Below are 16,294 nucleotides of genomic sequence, written 5' to 3' on the forward strand. Positions count from 1 at the left end.
TAAACCTTGAACTTGAGCTAACAAAACTCAGTGTGACTCCTTGCCATGCACTTTATGACTGCAGGGAGCCCACAGTCTCTCTCTACGCCAAGTTGGAAAGTTGAGACCCGGTACTCCACCAGAGTGCTCATGGGAAACTGGGAAGAAGAAAGAAGGAAGGTAAGGAAGGAGAGAAGTGGGTCTGGGAGCTCAGAGGGAGGATATTATCACTCTCAAAGCAAGGTCCAAAGGTAGCTTCACTCTGTGAATGTGGCCTCCACAATGGCATTCCACTCAAGTGTGCATCAAGGTCTTCAGAATTTTTTTAAAATGCAAATATCAATACTATAGTGATGTCTCTCAGTGGCATGTTTCTGGACATCTGATGTACCCTGTCCCTAATACCTCTCCCTTGATCAGAAGAATGTTTACTTTTCTTGAAGTGGCCCTTTCCAGAAAGTGGTGCCCAGTAGACAAGTTCTATCATGTATGATATATGTCCAGAGATGTCCTAAGCCTAGGCTACTGGCTCCACAATCTTGGGCAAAGATTAGAAACACTCAAGCCATAGGCCATATCACTGTTTCTGTGTTTTGTTTTTCACTTTCAAAACAAATCAAGTACAGGCCAGAGTTATAGTACAGTGAGTAGGGTGCTTTCCTTGCATGTGGTCAACTGAGTTCTATTTCACCCCATAAAGTCCCCTGAGCACTGCCAAGATTGACCCCTTAGTGCAGAGCCAGAGTAAGCCTGACCAAACAGGATGTGGTCCCCAAAGCACAAACAAACAAAAAACAACAATTTCAAGCAAATAAACTCATGGTATTTCCCTTTGCCATAAAGAGTATTGGGAAATACATTGCTTGAACTGACCTACTTGAATTTGTCTTTCTTTTGGTAAGCAAGACTGAGTCACCCAAGCTTCTGCAGAGACATGTAAACATGGCCTTGATTTCTTGGTAAATGATCAAGGTAATAAGAGCAAGTGAGATTTTTGGCATCCTGGGTGTAAAAGTTGGAAAGGTTGATGGCAACCTCTAAGAACCAAAGAAAGCAGATCTCACAGAATCTTAGCATTCCCCACATCTCTGAGCAGACACTGGTCATTGTTTTGTCTTGTTTTATTTTCTGGGCCTTACCCAGCTGTGCTCAGAACTTACTCCTGACTCTGCACTCAGGATTCACTCCTGTTGGGTTTGGGGGGCCATATGGTAAACCAGAGGTTGAATCCAGGTTAGCCATATTCAAGGCAAGCGCCCTACTTGCTGTAATATCACTCTGACAGCACTTGTGATCATGGTTAGCTCTGGCTGCACTTCCTTTGGAGCAGGTGTGTGTAAGAGGAATTTCAAGGGCTGGGAGGACAGGCCAAATAAGCCCTTTAGGCTCCTGTGGGTGAGGCAGTACTATCTGAACTCACAGATTCAATAACGAAAACTCAGCTTGGCTACATAACGTATTGCATCTCTGGAAAGTAGTCAAAGTTCTAAACCAGTGTTTCTCAACTTATTTCCAACTGTGGTCACCTTCCAACCTTTCTATATATAACGTATTTTCTTCCTTTAACCTTCAATTCTACTGGTTGGTTGGTCAGTAGTCTTGTGCTGAGCCTACCTCCCCTTCTCATTTATGTGTTTTACTTGTGGCTCTCTTGGAATGTCCTGACAATCCACACTGGGATCATATGGCTTCAGCTGAGAAATACTGGTTTATAGCAACACAATGCTCTGCTTGTAAAAAGACAAATTCTAAGTTGTCTTCCAATAACTAGAGAAGTAGGACTAAGGTTAAGGCATTTGTCTAGCATTGAACTGGAGCCACTAACCTGACTTGAACCCCAGGACTCATATGATCTTCGAACTGCCACCATGATCCCTTAACACAGTCAGTTGTATCCTCTGAATGCTAATAGGTATATCCTCTCCCTTTGATCTGTGCAAAAGCCAAGATCACTATATACAGATGACTGGTTGTTATAGCCAGGACTGGACAATATGCATCCTGGGACCAACAACAACAACAAAAAGCTCTAGCCTAGCTTTTGGTTCATGATCTGTTCAACAAACAAGATCTCCAATTCCAGAGGTCTGACAGAGACAATCATAACTGAATGAGTCTTCCGGAAACATAATGAAAGACTCTATCCCAGGCTCCATCCTAGGAGCAACATAATGACCAAGACCACCAACTACAGAAGATGGATTAAAAGGACACTGAAGAAGCAGAACTGCTAGAACCACAAAGAAAGACTTCATCATAAACTCCATTTCTTGAGCTGTACAGACACCAAGATCTCTAGATACAGAGGTCTGATTTTACCGTCCATGACAAAGTATAAGTTTTCCATACACCACAAAAGCACCAAGGGGAGAGTAAATGATCATGCAAGGAGTCTATAGTTAATTCCATTACAATATACTTCAGGGATGGAGAAACCCTGTATCTCCTAGGCCAAGGTAATTCCCTCTGTAATATCCCCAATAGTTACTGTGCCTCTGCAGGGGGAAAAAAAGGCACAAAATAATCATTTTTCCACATCTATATTTATTTATTGATTGATTTTTTGACGTCTTTATTTTGGTGTAGATATTGAAGTTGATGTCTTCAATTTTATCTTATTTTATTTTATTTTTCTCTTTCTTTTTGCACTCCGGCAAGGTTTGATTTCAGAGCCAAGACTGCTGTGTGGTGCTTGTCTTTATTGCTGTAGTGCTCACTGGATACTTAATTTGATATTTCTTTCTGTATTGTTGTGGTGTTTCATTATGTTTTTTCATGTCCTCTCTCAAACTGAGGTTGAAAGGCTCTAGAAGGACTCCGCCCATTTTGAGCTTATTTGATTTTTTTATATTTTTATATTTTTTATTTTTTCTTATTTTTTACCCCATTCTATTGCTTTTCTTTCTTTCAAACAAAACCACATAATTCGAATTATCTAGCTCTGCCTCTCAAATAGAGGGGGAAACAAGGGAGGATACCAGGACCAAACAGATAGATGATCACTAATAGTAAGCTAGACAAGGAGAGGACTGCATACTCTAGCAGCTCAGGGGGTGATGGTGGGGGATATGGGTTGCAGAAAGGGAATGGGGGCGAGAGAGAACAGGTAGAAAGAATAATCACTGTTGGCGAAGATGTGGAGAAAAAGGAACTCTCATTCACTGCTGGTAGAAATGCCGTCTTGTCCGGCCTTTATGGAAAACTGTTGCCCCATTGGTGGGGTCCCGTTTACTCCTTTGTTGGTTTGTGTATTCTCAAAGAGCTCCCAGAATGAGAAATTGATTCCCACCCCCTCGTCCCCCTTTGGGAGGAGATCTTGGTAATATTTATCCGCAGCAAATAATCCACACAGACAGGAGGGTTAAGGGGTAAAAGGTTGGGTGAAGAGACTCCTTTGACAGCCTGCTGCTAGCTCCTAAAGGCACCTCAAGCCAGCCAGCAAACTCTGGCAAAAGACCCTGAACACCTCGCTCCCAAACTATTTATTCGACTCTCAACAGCGCCCCCACCTGGAAGGTCAAGTTGGGACAACAGGCAAAGAATAATCTTTTTTTTTTTTTTTTTGCAAAGAATAATCTTACGTAAATATTTTCATATACCACAGAAAACTATATGAAGATTTCTTAAAAAACTGGAAATTGAGCTCCCATATGATCCAGCTATATCACTCCTAGGGATATATACCCTAGGAATGCAAAAACGCAATACAAAAATGCCTTCCTCACACGTATATTCATTGCAGCACTATTTACAATAGCCAGAATCTGAAACCAACCCAGATGCCCTTCAACAGATGAATGGCTAAAGAAACTATGGTACATATACACAATGGAATACTATATGCAATCTTCAGCAGAGATGAAGTCATGAAATTTTCCTATACATGGATGGACATGGAAATTAGCATGCTGAGTGAAATAAGTCAGAGAGAGAGAGAGAGAGAGAGAGAGAGTTAGACACATATTAGTCTCACTCATCTATGTGTTTTAAGAAAAATAAAAGACATTATTGTAATAATTCCCAGAGACAATAGAGAAGAGGGCCTACAAACAGGGTCACAATATGAAGCTCACCACAAAGAGTGGTGAGTGCAGTTAGAGAAATAACTATACTAACAACTACCATGACAATGTTAATGATCGAGAGAAGTAGAATGTCTGTCTCAAATACAGACATGGGTGGAAGAGACGGGAGATGGGGCATTGGTGGTGGAAATGTTGCATTAGTGAAGGGGGGTGTTCTTTTTATGACTGAAACCCAACTACAATCATGTTTGTAATAATGATGCTTAAATAAAGATATTATGTATATATAAAAAAAAGCCAGTAGAGGAATTTAAGAGACCCTGAGACCTGAGAAAAAGCAGAGGAGAAGCTGTTGGGAAATTAAAGAATTTTGAAATAGCTTTATGTTGGGCCTGGGTGATAGCACAATGGTAGGATGTTTGTCTTGCATGTGGCCTACCTGGATAGATCTGGGCTTGATCCCTGACATCCCATATGGTCCCTCAAACCTTCCAGGAGAGATTTTTGAGAGCAGAGCCAGAAATAATCCCTGAGAAAAATCAGGTGTGGCCCATGAACCAAAAAAATTAGCTTTATGGTGTGGGGGATTTTCTGCTCGCTTTTACACACACATACATACATTCTTAAGAGATATGTTCCGCATCCTGTATGGTTCTCCTAAGGTGTCTAGGAGTGATTCCTGAATGCAGAGCCAGGAGCTCTGAGCAACACTGGGTGTAACCTCAAATCAAAACAAACCAAACAAAATATATCAAAATAAATAAAATTTGTAAAATCAAAACAAACAATAAAATCCAGTGTTAGCTTAAAAGGGGAAAAATCACAAAGCTTGCAATAAAACAAAACAGAAAAACATGGACTACTCACTCAAAATAAATTAAATTATTAAATGGTACATATGTCCCTAAAATACACAAACATATGTAGTTCTAGGTCACACTTTTGAAACAACTGTATTAACTCTTCTCAAGGAGAGCAAAGAAAATCAGAAAAATAATAGATACACAAAAAGAAAATGTCAGCAGAGAAATAGGAATAGATAGAAATTATAAAAGGTGGGGCCGGGTGGTGGAGCTAGAGGTAAGGTGCCTGCCTTGCCTGCGCTAGCCTTGGATGGACCGAGGTTCGATCCCCCGGTGTCCCATATGGTCCCCCAAGCCAGGAGCGACTTCTGAGCGCATAGCCAGGAGTATCCCCTGAGCATCACCGGGTGTGACCCAAAAAAAAAAAAAAAAACAAAAAACAAACAAAAAAAAAAAACAAAAAAAAAAGAAATTACAAAAGGTAAGCAAAATATAAATTCTGGAGCTGAAAAATTTGATAGCCAAATTGAAAACATGTTCTAGAAAGCAAGACTGGGGAGATGGCTCAAAAGATTGAACCTGTTTTGCATGTGGAAGCCAGGATTTGTATCCTAAATGCCAGTGGGACTACAAACCTTCTTATCGCCTTTTAAAAATGGTGGAGAGTTCAAGAAGGCAGACTTGACTAGGCAGATGAAAGGACCAGAGAACTTGAAGACAGATTACATATTAAGAAATAAAGAGGGGCCGGGCGGTGGCGCTGGAGGTAAGGTGCCTGCCTTACCTGCGCTAGCCTAGGAGACGGACCGTGGTTCGATCCCCCGGCGTCCCATATGGTCCCCCAAGCCAGGAGCGACTTCTGAGCGCATAGCCAGGAGTAACCCCTGAGCGTTACCGGGTGTGGCCCAAAAACCAAAAAAAAAAAAAAAAAAGAAATAAAGAAACAATTGAACCTGAAAAGAGAATCAAGTGACTAGGACCTATGGAATTTATGGAATATCACTACGTTAATACATACAATGAATAAAATGGGGCATAAACATTGAAAACACAATGACTGAAAACTTCTAAAATTAGAATAAAAAAAGATGCATACCTATCAATTCAAAAATTTCCATGAAATACAAGCATGGACAGTGTGATAGCACAACCAACCCAGATTTGATTCCCAGCATCCTATATGGTGTCCTGAGCTCACCAGGAATAATTTCTGAGTGCAGAGCAATTGTAACCCCTGAACACTGCTGGATGTTGCCCCCAAACAAAAACAAACAAGTATGGACAACTTAGAGACTCACATCAAGGCTCACACTCTGTCAAAAGTCAAATGCAGGATGAATTTGAAAAGCAGTAAGAGAAAAAGAACTCCTCACATATAGCTGAACTGTTAGAAGATTGTTACTAGAAATCTTACATGTCCCAAAGTAGTGGGGTGATACATATGATGACTTGGTCTGAGCTAGGAAGGTCACTCATCAGCATGTGTGAAATCCCAACTTCCATTCCCAGCATTTTAGGATCACTCTGTAAATCTGTGAGTGTAGCCCTCGTGGTCACTGAGCATGACCAGATTTATACTGGGTCTCTAAGCATACTCATAACTTAATCCAAAATTTATTATTTTCAGCAAATATATATACATATATATTTCAGAAAATATTTTATATATAAGATATATATTTTATATCATATATATAATAAATATCAAACATTAGCATTTCTCTTCCTTTCCCTTTTCCTTCCCAAGAAGCCTTTTATTAAAAAAAAGAATAAAATAAAAATAATAAAAGAAGAGAAAAGTTTACAGAAGGATGTGGAGGGATCAGAATTCTTTTTTCTTTTTTTTTTTTTTTTTTTTTTTGGTTTTTGGGCCACACCCGGCGGTGCTCAGGGGTTACTCCTGGCTGTGTGACATATGGGACACCGGGACTCGAACCAACCACCTTTTGGTCCTGGATCGGCTGCTTGCAAGGCAAACGCCGCTATGCTATCTCTCTGGGCCCGGGATCAGAATTCTTGATTTAGCCACTGTGGAAGATATTTTGTGAGTGTCTGAAAAAAAAATGGACATAAATTGTTATATGCCCCCAGCAAGTCAACTTCTGGGTATTTATTCAAAAGAATGTAAAGTGGGATATTGAAGAAAGATTTGTCCATCACAGAGGCATTATTTACAGTTGCCAAAAGGTAATAGACAGGGGCCGGGCGGTGGCGCTAAAGGTAAGGTGCCTGCCTTGCCTACGCTAGCCTAGGACGGACCGCGGTTCGATCCCCCGGCGTCCCATATGGTCCCCCAAGCCAGGAGCGACTTCTGAGCGCATAGCCAGGAGTAACCCCTGAGCGTCACCGGGTGTGGCCCAAAAACCAAAAAAAAAAAAAAAAAAAAAGGTAATAGACAAACAAAATAGGATGTAGTCATCCTATAAACTTTCAACTAGTTATTGCTGTTGTGTTATTTTTTGCTTGTTTTGTTTTGTTTTGTTTTGTTTGGAAGTTCTCAGAGGTTGTTTTCAAGTTTGTGGTGTGTGTGTGTGTGTGTGTGTGTGTGTGTGTGTGTAATGGGGATTAAAGCTGGGGGTTGAACCTGGATCTCCCACATGCAATGTACACTTTTAGCCCTTTGACCCATTTCTGACTATTCAGCTTTGAAAAGAGAGATAGGGCAGAGAGATAACACAGTGGGTTGGGTGCTTGCCTGGTACACACAGGCAACCCAGTTTAGATCCCGCATTCCTAGATAGTTCCTGGAGCACTTCCAGAAAGAATTCCTGAGTGTAGAGCCAGGAATACTCCCTGAACACCACTGGATGTGATCACCGCCCCCCTAAAAAAAAAACACAGTAAAAAGAGAACCATCTGACATATCTCCACAAAGATGAACTCTGGAGTTAGGATGCTTAAGAAACAGGCCAGTCACAAACAAACGTGGGTGTTTCTGTTGTAATGAGCCCCCAGAGTATTTCATTTCCCAAAATATGACTAAGGAAGAAAAGAAAGAGGTAAAAGAGTCTGTTTCAGTTTGAAACATTGAAGAAGTTGGAGATGCCAATAGTGAAGATTCCAGCAACAATGAACCAGACCCTCTTCCCCTTAGAGAGCTTAAAAATGGCAAAAACAATGGTCTGGAGAGATAGTGTGGCAGGCAGGGCACTTTTCTTGCATGCCGTAGATGTGGGTTCAATCCCTGGCATCCCAAAAGGTCCTTGAGTCTCTATCGGAGTGATCTTTGAGCTCAAAGCCCTGAGCACTACTGGATGTGACCCAAATACAAAAAAGAAAAACTAACAATTTACAAATACAAAACTAACAATTTTTGTGATGAAGGTTTTACATATAAGGTAACACACACACCACCACCACCGCCAACAGCAACAACAACCAGAAAGCAAAATATAACGGGGGGAATATATTTCAAATGGAAAAAAATAGAGGAGGAAAGAGAAGAGATGGGAAAGTGGGAGAGAGCAGGTGAGACCCCCATTTCCTGGGGGTTCAAATGAGGTATGGCCCCCAGAGTAAATGCCCACCAGTTGCAGGAAGAAGGCAATGTGCTCTGGGGTACCAAACTTTGTAAGGTTGGGGTGAGGGTAAGATCACCCCACATGCCTTATCTCCAACCCCAAGTGAATGAGTCTAAAGAAGAGTCATTGCACGAAATAATCCAGACCCAGCTGAGGATGAAACACAGGTTTTCCTGGCAATCTTCTACCTCATATTAAGAGCCTGTTGCCAGCCAGAAATGCTGTTTTATTGAATACAGAGACCACCCAGAGTAAGGACAGATAGCTCAGGCTATCATGAGCCAGTCCTGCCCAGGTTGTTTTTTTGTTTTTTTGTTTGTTTGTTTTTTGTTTTTTGGGCCACACCCGGCGGTGCTCAGGGGGTTACTCCTGGCTGTCTGCTCAGAAATAGCTCCTGGCAGGCACGGGGGACCATATGGGACACCGGGATTCGAACCAACCACCTTTGGTCCTGGATCGGCTGCTTGTAAGGCAAACACCGCTGTGCTATCTCTCCGGGCCCCCTGCCCAGGTTTACATGTGAGATCATCTCTGTTTGGGGATAAAACAAAGTTGTAAACAGATAGAAGCCAAAGGACCAGGAATGATCTTTGTTTTGGGTAAAAGCAGGTGTTGCAGATCAAGGTGGGAGAAAAACTCAGAGAAGGGGCATTCTAGGTCTGCTCCTGAGTGGTGGGTCTTTTCCAGTTCACCAGAGCCACTGAGAAAACCCCCCAGTGCATTTACAGAAGCGAGTTCATCCATTTCTTGGGCTACAGACCCGACCAGATGTCCAGGTGGGCCTTGAAGAGAAGAAACGAGGTAAGGGAGCCCCAAACTCACTCTGAACTCCCAGGGCTCATTTCCTCTGAGTCCAGATTTCCTCCCCTGCCTGTACCTGTGGGACAGCTTCGCCCTCTCTTCCCTGCAGCCTTATCCTGCAGCCCCAACTCTCAAACTGCTCTGCCCTCTGCATATCCCAGCATGGTCCTAGATCAGCACTCATGCATTGCTCAGAAATCGGTGACAGCCTTTGGCACAGAGCTCGGGGCAGGATGAATAATGAATTCAAGTAGATTTGGAGGAGAATTAGGAGGATTTTGCAGAGGTCCCAAAAGCGCTGGGTTGAGAAGCTGGCACTGTCTGGCTTCCAGTGCCAGGAGTTTGAGCCCCAAATGTCCAGCCCTCTCCCCACTGCTGCTCTGTTTCATTTCATTTTAGGGCAGAGTCCTGCCCTTCACCCACCTGGCCCCTAAGAGTCTATACTTCAGCAAGAAGCACTATTTCTGGAACAGTTGGTCCTTCCAGGAGCCTGCACCTTCTGCTCAGCGCCCTAGGAACCACTTTCCAGGCATGCCTTGAAGAAGCCTATCTTGGGCAGCCTGCTGCTGTTGGGGAGAATTTGACTCCCCGAACCCAGACTGTACCTCCCTCTCCCCCAAACTCTTTAAACTTAGATTGGGGGTGCAGAGTGCAGGTGGGGGTGCTGGAGTAAGAAACCGTGAGCTCAGCCCTAATATTACCTCATTTTACCTTCACTCTCGGATGAAATGTTCCCAGGTGTGGCCAGACCTGACGCCACTGAGCTTGTGGGTGAGTGAGCAAGCAGGTGCTTTGAGCCAGGGGTGGAGCACAGGAAGGAGAGTCCTCCGCCCTGGCTGTCACCTGCCCATGAAATTCCTGTGTTTGTTTTTGTTTATTTGTGGGAATAATCAAATGCTCAAGCCTGAAGCTGAGGAGCTGCTCTGACTCTGAGGTTCCTGGGAACCTCCAGGACCACCCATGCTTTGTTTGAGGGTTCAGGCATGCTGAGTCTCCCTGCCCAGAAGGGCGCCCTGCTGCCTGCTGGTATCCAGTACCCCACAGGGCTTCAGCACCCAGCATCACAGCACCTAGTATCCCACACAAAGTACCCAGCACCTCTGCACACAGTACCCAATACCCATACCCAGTACCTTTGCAGACTGTACCCAGCACACAGCATCACAGTACCAGTATACAGCAACCCAGCATCAACAATCAACCCAGTACTCAGCACACAGTACCCAACACACAGCGCTTCTGCCCACAGCACACAGCACTGCAGCACAAGTAACTCAGCACATGAACCTCAACGCATAGTAGCCAGCACCACAACACATAGTACCACCCACACAACACAAGTATTCAGCCACAATACCTCTAACCACAGTACCGAGTACACAGCACTCTTGCCCACAGTATGTAACACATAGTACTTTCACAGCACATGGAACCTAGCACACATAATACAGTACCCAGCACACGGCATCCTTGCACACAGTACTCAACACACACAATCCCTGAACACCATACAGACCCCTCTGTCTCCTTGACCCTCAACCATATTGGCTTCCAGATCTGCTGGCATCCTGGGGCCTTGCTATACCCACAATACTAGCCCTGCCTCCTGCTTGTCCTCCATCCAGGAATTACAGCCCTGCCTCCTTTTCATGACTGTTCCTGGTCACCCACACATGGCACTGAAGGGCTCCAATGTCCTTCCCTAGAAAGAATAGAGGCTAGAGCCTGGGTGGAGGGTCCCAGCATTGTCTGCCACATGCATCAGGAGCCTTTTCCTTTTCTTTTTCCTTTGGGCGATACCCAGCAGTGCTCAGAGGTTACTTCTGGCTCTGCACTCAGAAGTTACTCCTGGCAGGCTCAGGGAATATGGAATGCTGGGAATCAAACCCAGGTCTAGCCCAGGTCACCTGCGTGCAAGATGACACAGAGCTAGGAGTAGCCTCTGAGCACCGCCCCCAAACAACACACGCATGACAATCCTCGATGAAGGGTGACACGTAGACCTGTAATGTGGCTAAAATGTAGACTCCTACCACCCTATAAAGATCCAAATCATATGGACTGTTGGAGCCCCAGTGTGCACCCCTTAGACAGCTGAACTCTGTACATCAGAGGTGAAGGCCCTTCTCCCCTCCTAACTGACTTGAGCATGTAGTGATCCAGCTGGGCCCAGGCCTTTCTCAAAGTAAGTTGCCTCATCCATTGTAAATTTTCTCTATTTTAGGAAGTTTTTTTTTTTTGTTTTTGTTTTTTTGTTTTTTTATTTTTTGGTTTTTGGGCCACACCCAGCAGTGCTCAGGGTTACTCCTGGCTATCTGCTCAGAAATAGCTCTTGGTAGGCACGGGGGACCATATGGGACACTGGGATTCGAACCAACCACCTTTGGTCCTGGATCGGCTGCTTGCAAGGCAAACACCGCTGTGCTATCTCTCCGGGCCCTATTTTAGGGAGTTTTGACCTTTTAGGGCCTTTGCTGATTCTAGAGCACTTGCTCCCTGCCCCTGACACACCTCATTTCTCTTACTCTGCAGCACCAAGCCTCCAGCCCTAAATTGTTCCAGGCCTGGGTATCCCAGCATAGGGGTTAGCAGAGAGTTTGCTGAGATTATTCAGATACTGCAGTCCAGCAGTGCAGTCTGGCTCTGGAGTGCCAGTATCAGGGCACCAGACAGAATCTCCTCATCTCTGTGCTTTTCTGGGTAAACCTGTATGGGGTGACATGCCTCTGCACGCCCCTTCTTGGGAATTGTAGTATGATCTCTCTGGCAATGACAGCTGTCTTCAGGCATATCCGAACCCAATGAAGACACAAACCCAAAACAGCAGGACAGAGCCCTTGAGGAAAGAAACAGCGAGAACCTACTGGGCTCCTCCCCTGCAACTCCAGCTCTCCCCTCTACTTTCCTTTCCCACCATGGTAACCCCTTGGGTTTGCTTTCCCTGGCTCTCCAGGCCCCTGGGGTTCAACTCTTGGGAAACTCTGCTGCCTGAGTCTGCCTGGCTCAGCCCTGGCTCCCTCTGGCATTGTGAGCTGACTTATTTATGGAACCATTTCTTGAAATATGGGGTACAGTCTGCCTCTGTAACCCCCAGCAGACACAGACAAGTGGGCAGCCATGGAAATCAGCGTTCGCCTCCCCTGTAAATCAGGCTTGAGCCCCTGGGAATCCTTGTTCTCTGAGATCAAAGTTGTGTTTTTTTTGTTTAGTTTTGTTTTGTTTTTTCTGAAAAAGATTCAGGCGGCAGTCCCTGAGTCAGGAAACCCCCAGCTTTCCTCGTCTCCCTGTTAATGGCGCTCTCCAACCAACCCTCCTCTGGTGTCCAGCTGGGGACCCATAAATCCTTCACAGGAGAAGACAATTTATGGTGCCTTCCCTTCTCCTGTGCATAGAAATGGCCTAAGTCCTGGTGCCTCCTCTGATGGGCCCAGATTTCAGTTTCTTTATGGATATGTTGTCCCGAATCCACCCTGGGAACTACCTGGGGCCCTGCACTCTCACCCTAACTTTGCTAATCTGGTGTGTGTTTGAGATTGAGCTGAGAGCTCACAGAGTTCTAGGTGCACCCAAACCCATCTGGGACCCTCACTGCACCTGTCTCTTCCAGGGGCTCCCATACAGATACCTCATTGCCCGCCAGCCTCAGCCCTCACAGTGCCATCTCATCAGCTCCTATGATGACCACTACAACCGGCACAATTACAACCCAGGACAGCCCAGTTGCCGTGTCTGGAACAGACACAAGAATGCTTGGGTCCCTGAGAGGAACGACTCCCTACTTCTCGGTACTGGAGGAGCTGGGGTCTCACCAGAGGTTGGACTGAGGTGCACCTGAGACACAGGGCTGGCCAGCTCTCTCCTATAATATTGGAAGTGATATTGGCATCGTAGGGGGAGCCTTTACTGTCTATCCCTCAAGTTTATTCACCTACAAGCAGGGACATGATGTTTTCTAAGGGGACACAGAAAGAAATTCCTGCTTGGGCTGGGGAGGTGGGTGAAGCATAGTTGAAGGGGGAGTTTCTTTTTATTAGGGGGTGTTTGAGCCACAGCTGGAGGTGGCCTAGAGAGTTATTCCTGGCTCTATGCTCAGGAATTACTCCTGGCAGTACTCAGGGGAGCATATGGGATGCAAGGCAAATGCCCTACCTGCTGCTGTACTATCACTCCAGCCACTGACGGGGGAGATTCTTGAGTGAGATTCTGAGTTGGTGCTCAGGAGCCAAGTAGATAATAAATCACTGGGATCTGTGAGCTTTTCTAGAGGAATGATGGGAAGGGACAGTCTTAAGGACACAGTTGAGTGGAAAAGCTATGCAGAGCTGAGGGAATCATAAGCAATAGAGCAAGACCATGAAGTGGGCCTCTAATCACAGCATGAGATTCAGACCAACTTGAGACTGACCAGTATGCATTGAGTAGGCTCGATGTCCTCCAATCTGCCCCATTGTTGGGTGGGCAAGGATTTTTTTCTGGACAACTCCAGTACGTGAGCCTTCTGGGAGGGGACCTAGGCTGGAACCTGGACTTCCCCTCCAGTGGGTCATGGCGCTGACATCTTGGATCTGTGCTAGTTGCATCTGGATCTTTAGACAGTGAAACCCAGTTCACTCTCTTGCTACCTCCTCCAGACCTCCTCCAGGAAACTTGTCCAACCAACTGGGTGAACTCCTGGCCATCAGGATGAGCTGCTTGCTCCCTACCCCTGCTCACGCAGGCCCTTCTCTCCTTTTCTGCAGCTCCTCCCACCAACTATGGACTCTATGAGCAGCTACGGCACAGCTGGCTAGTCCCTGAGGGGCACCCTAGGACCAGTATCTACACCACATCCTACCCAGCACCTCCGCTGAGTGCCTTGTCCAGGAGAAGCACGCTGTCCCCATTGTGTTCCCTCAATTCAAGCCCATCTCACATTTCTAAGAACCATCACTCCATTGACAGCAAAGATGAATCTAGCTATGGGTCCCCAGCTCCATATGCCTTGCCAGGTGTTGGGTGTATTTATCCAGGATTTTGTGCCCGGGCCATCCAAGGGTCTCCTGAATCCAGGTCTATGTCTTAGGGTTCACCCCCCTTCTCCAGACTCTCAACTTCCTTTTATTCCCACCCCACCATTCCCATTCCACAATTAAAGGCCTTTGACATATGATGTCATATGTATTGGAGACATAGGAAAACGCAGGCTCACTCTTTCCTTTACCAAGGGGGAAACTGAGATAGACCTGGGCACACAGTCATCTTAGCTAGTGTGAGAAGCCCAGCAAACTAAGGTGAACCTCCCTCCCTGAAGAGCCCCAGAGAACACAGTTGTAGTCGTGGGAACCCATAGTGTGGGGGCTGTGGACATGGTGATGGGAGATCCGTGTCCACTTTTGTTAGGGGAAATCTAAAGAAGGGGTTCAGATCATTTACAAGAATCTCCAAATCTCCAAAAGATGAAATCCTTTTAGTAAGTGACTTTAAAGAAAATGGAATCACCCTAAGATATACAGTGACAAAGTTTTTCTCATTGAGTTGTTGGTGTTTTTATCCTTCTTCTTCTCCCTCTCCTCCTCCTCCTTTTTTCTTCCTTCTCCTCCTCTCTCCTTCATTTTATCCTGATAGTTCTTTATTTGTGTTAACCAATTTGTTGTAGTTTTCTAATTTGCATTAGGCACATCTTATTACACGTACAATATAATGAATGCTGCTGCCCACTGAGAAGAGGCCCCGACCCAAAAGAAAGAGAAGCAACAGCAAGTTGCTGGAGAGGAGGAAGCAAAGAGGACAGGAAGTTGGGGCATCAAAACAGAGGCATAGACGCTGGATTTTGTGGGGCCAGGATAATAGTACAGTGGGTAAGGTTTGTCTTGCTTTTATCCCATGTGGTCCCCAGAAGCCACAACAGGAGTGCTACCGTAGCACAGAATCAGGAGTAAGCCCTGAGAACCATAGAAGGAGGAAGGAAAGAATTTATTTTTGTGGAGAACCACTTTCTGCAACACTGTGCACGTGGTCCTGGGGATCAAACTCCAGGCCTCTTACATATAAAACATGTCATATTATGCATATGGTCCCCTCCCAACCCATATACCTTTTTTCTCAGAAACTGCTCATCAGTTCCTCATCACCACGATTCTGTCATTTTGAGAATGATCTATAAATGGTGCCAAACAGAAAACACCTGTAGAAATTGACCTTTCCGCTCCTTTATTCACTCTGATAAATGCCTGTGAGAACCTTATGGGATATTCACATGTTAATAGACTATATTAGATAATTAATGACATTGAGGTTCTGGGACAGGTTCACCCTTGTCTAGATGATGTTCAATAGACAATATCATATGATCTACGTATGGAGTATGCAGTGCCCTGTGGTGGATGTCATCAGCCCTAAATCCACAATAACAACATCTCTTGAAGGCTCACTTCTCAGAGTTGATCCACTTTATTAAGCAAGACAAGACTGTATTTTCCATTCTGTTTGCTTTTGTGCGGGTCAGTCATGTACACAATGAGTGAATTTTTTAGTTTTGGTTAGTCCAAATAAAACATGAACATTTATGAATGGGTTCTCATATATTTTCTTAAAAAAAAAAAAACATTTCCTCATCCCCCTCTCATCGATTTTAATCTCTTATTTTATGCACAGGCTTAGAAATAGTTTACATAGTTTTTAAAAATCTCTCTGATTATTCTTAGTACTTAAGTCATTTTTAAACTCACAATGTTTGCAACAGCAAAGGTGCTTCTTTTCTTTCTCCCACGATCAATAATTTGAGCAATGACTGAGCATCCAAGAATGGGAACACTATCTGTCACTCACTCACACACACCACACACACACACACACACACACACACACACACACCATATACTGCAACACAGACCATCAAATCTTTATCTTATAATCACCCATCAATGAGTCTTGGGTTGTTATCATATATCCTGACTGTTGTCACTAACTCTGCATGAACCTGAGAGTATATATATATATATATAATCTTTCAGATGGATGCCAGAGTGATAGCACAGCAGGTAGGGCTTTTGCTTTTCATGCAGCCTACCCAAGTTTGATCTTTGGCATCCCATATAATCACCCCCTCCCCAGCCTGCCAGGAGTTATTTCTGAGCACAGAGCCAGGACTAACCCCCAAGCACCACAGATGTGCCCCAAAGCAAAA

The 16,294-nt window shown here is 44.8% G+C and overlaps 1 protein-coding gene across 1 annotated transcript; it reads left to right on the plus strand.

Moving 5' to 3' along the window:
* Window positions 1–45: 45 nt before the first annotated feature.
* CFAP107 (cilia and flagella associated protein 107) lies at window positions 46–14,049 on the plus strand. Its single transcript, XM_049775447.1, is given in 5 exon segments — window positions 46–159; window positions 9,016–9,129; window positions 12,737–12,914; window positions 13,869–13,994; window positions 13,997–14,049. Coding segments are annotated over 5 exon segments (585 nt in total).
* Window positions 14,050–16,294: the final 2,245 nt, after the last annotated feature.

The sequence above is a fragment of the Suncus etruscus genome, chromosome 6, assembly GCF_024139225.1.
Source record: "Suncus etruscus isolate mSunEtr1 chromosome 6, mSunEtr1.pri.cur, whole genome shotgun sequence".
Classification (NCBI taxonomy): domain Eukaryota; kingdom Metazoa; phylum Chordata; class Mammalia; order Eulipotyphla; family Soricidae; genus Suncus; species Suncus etruscus.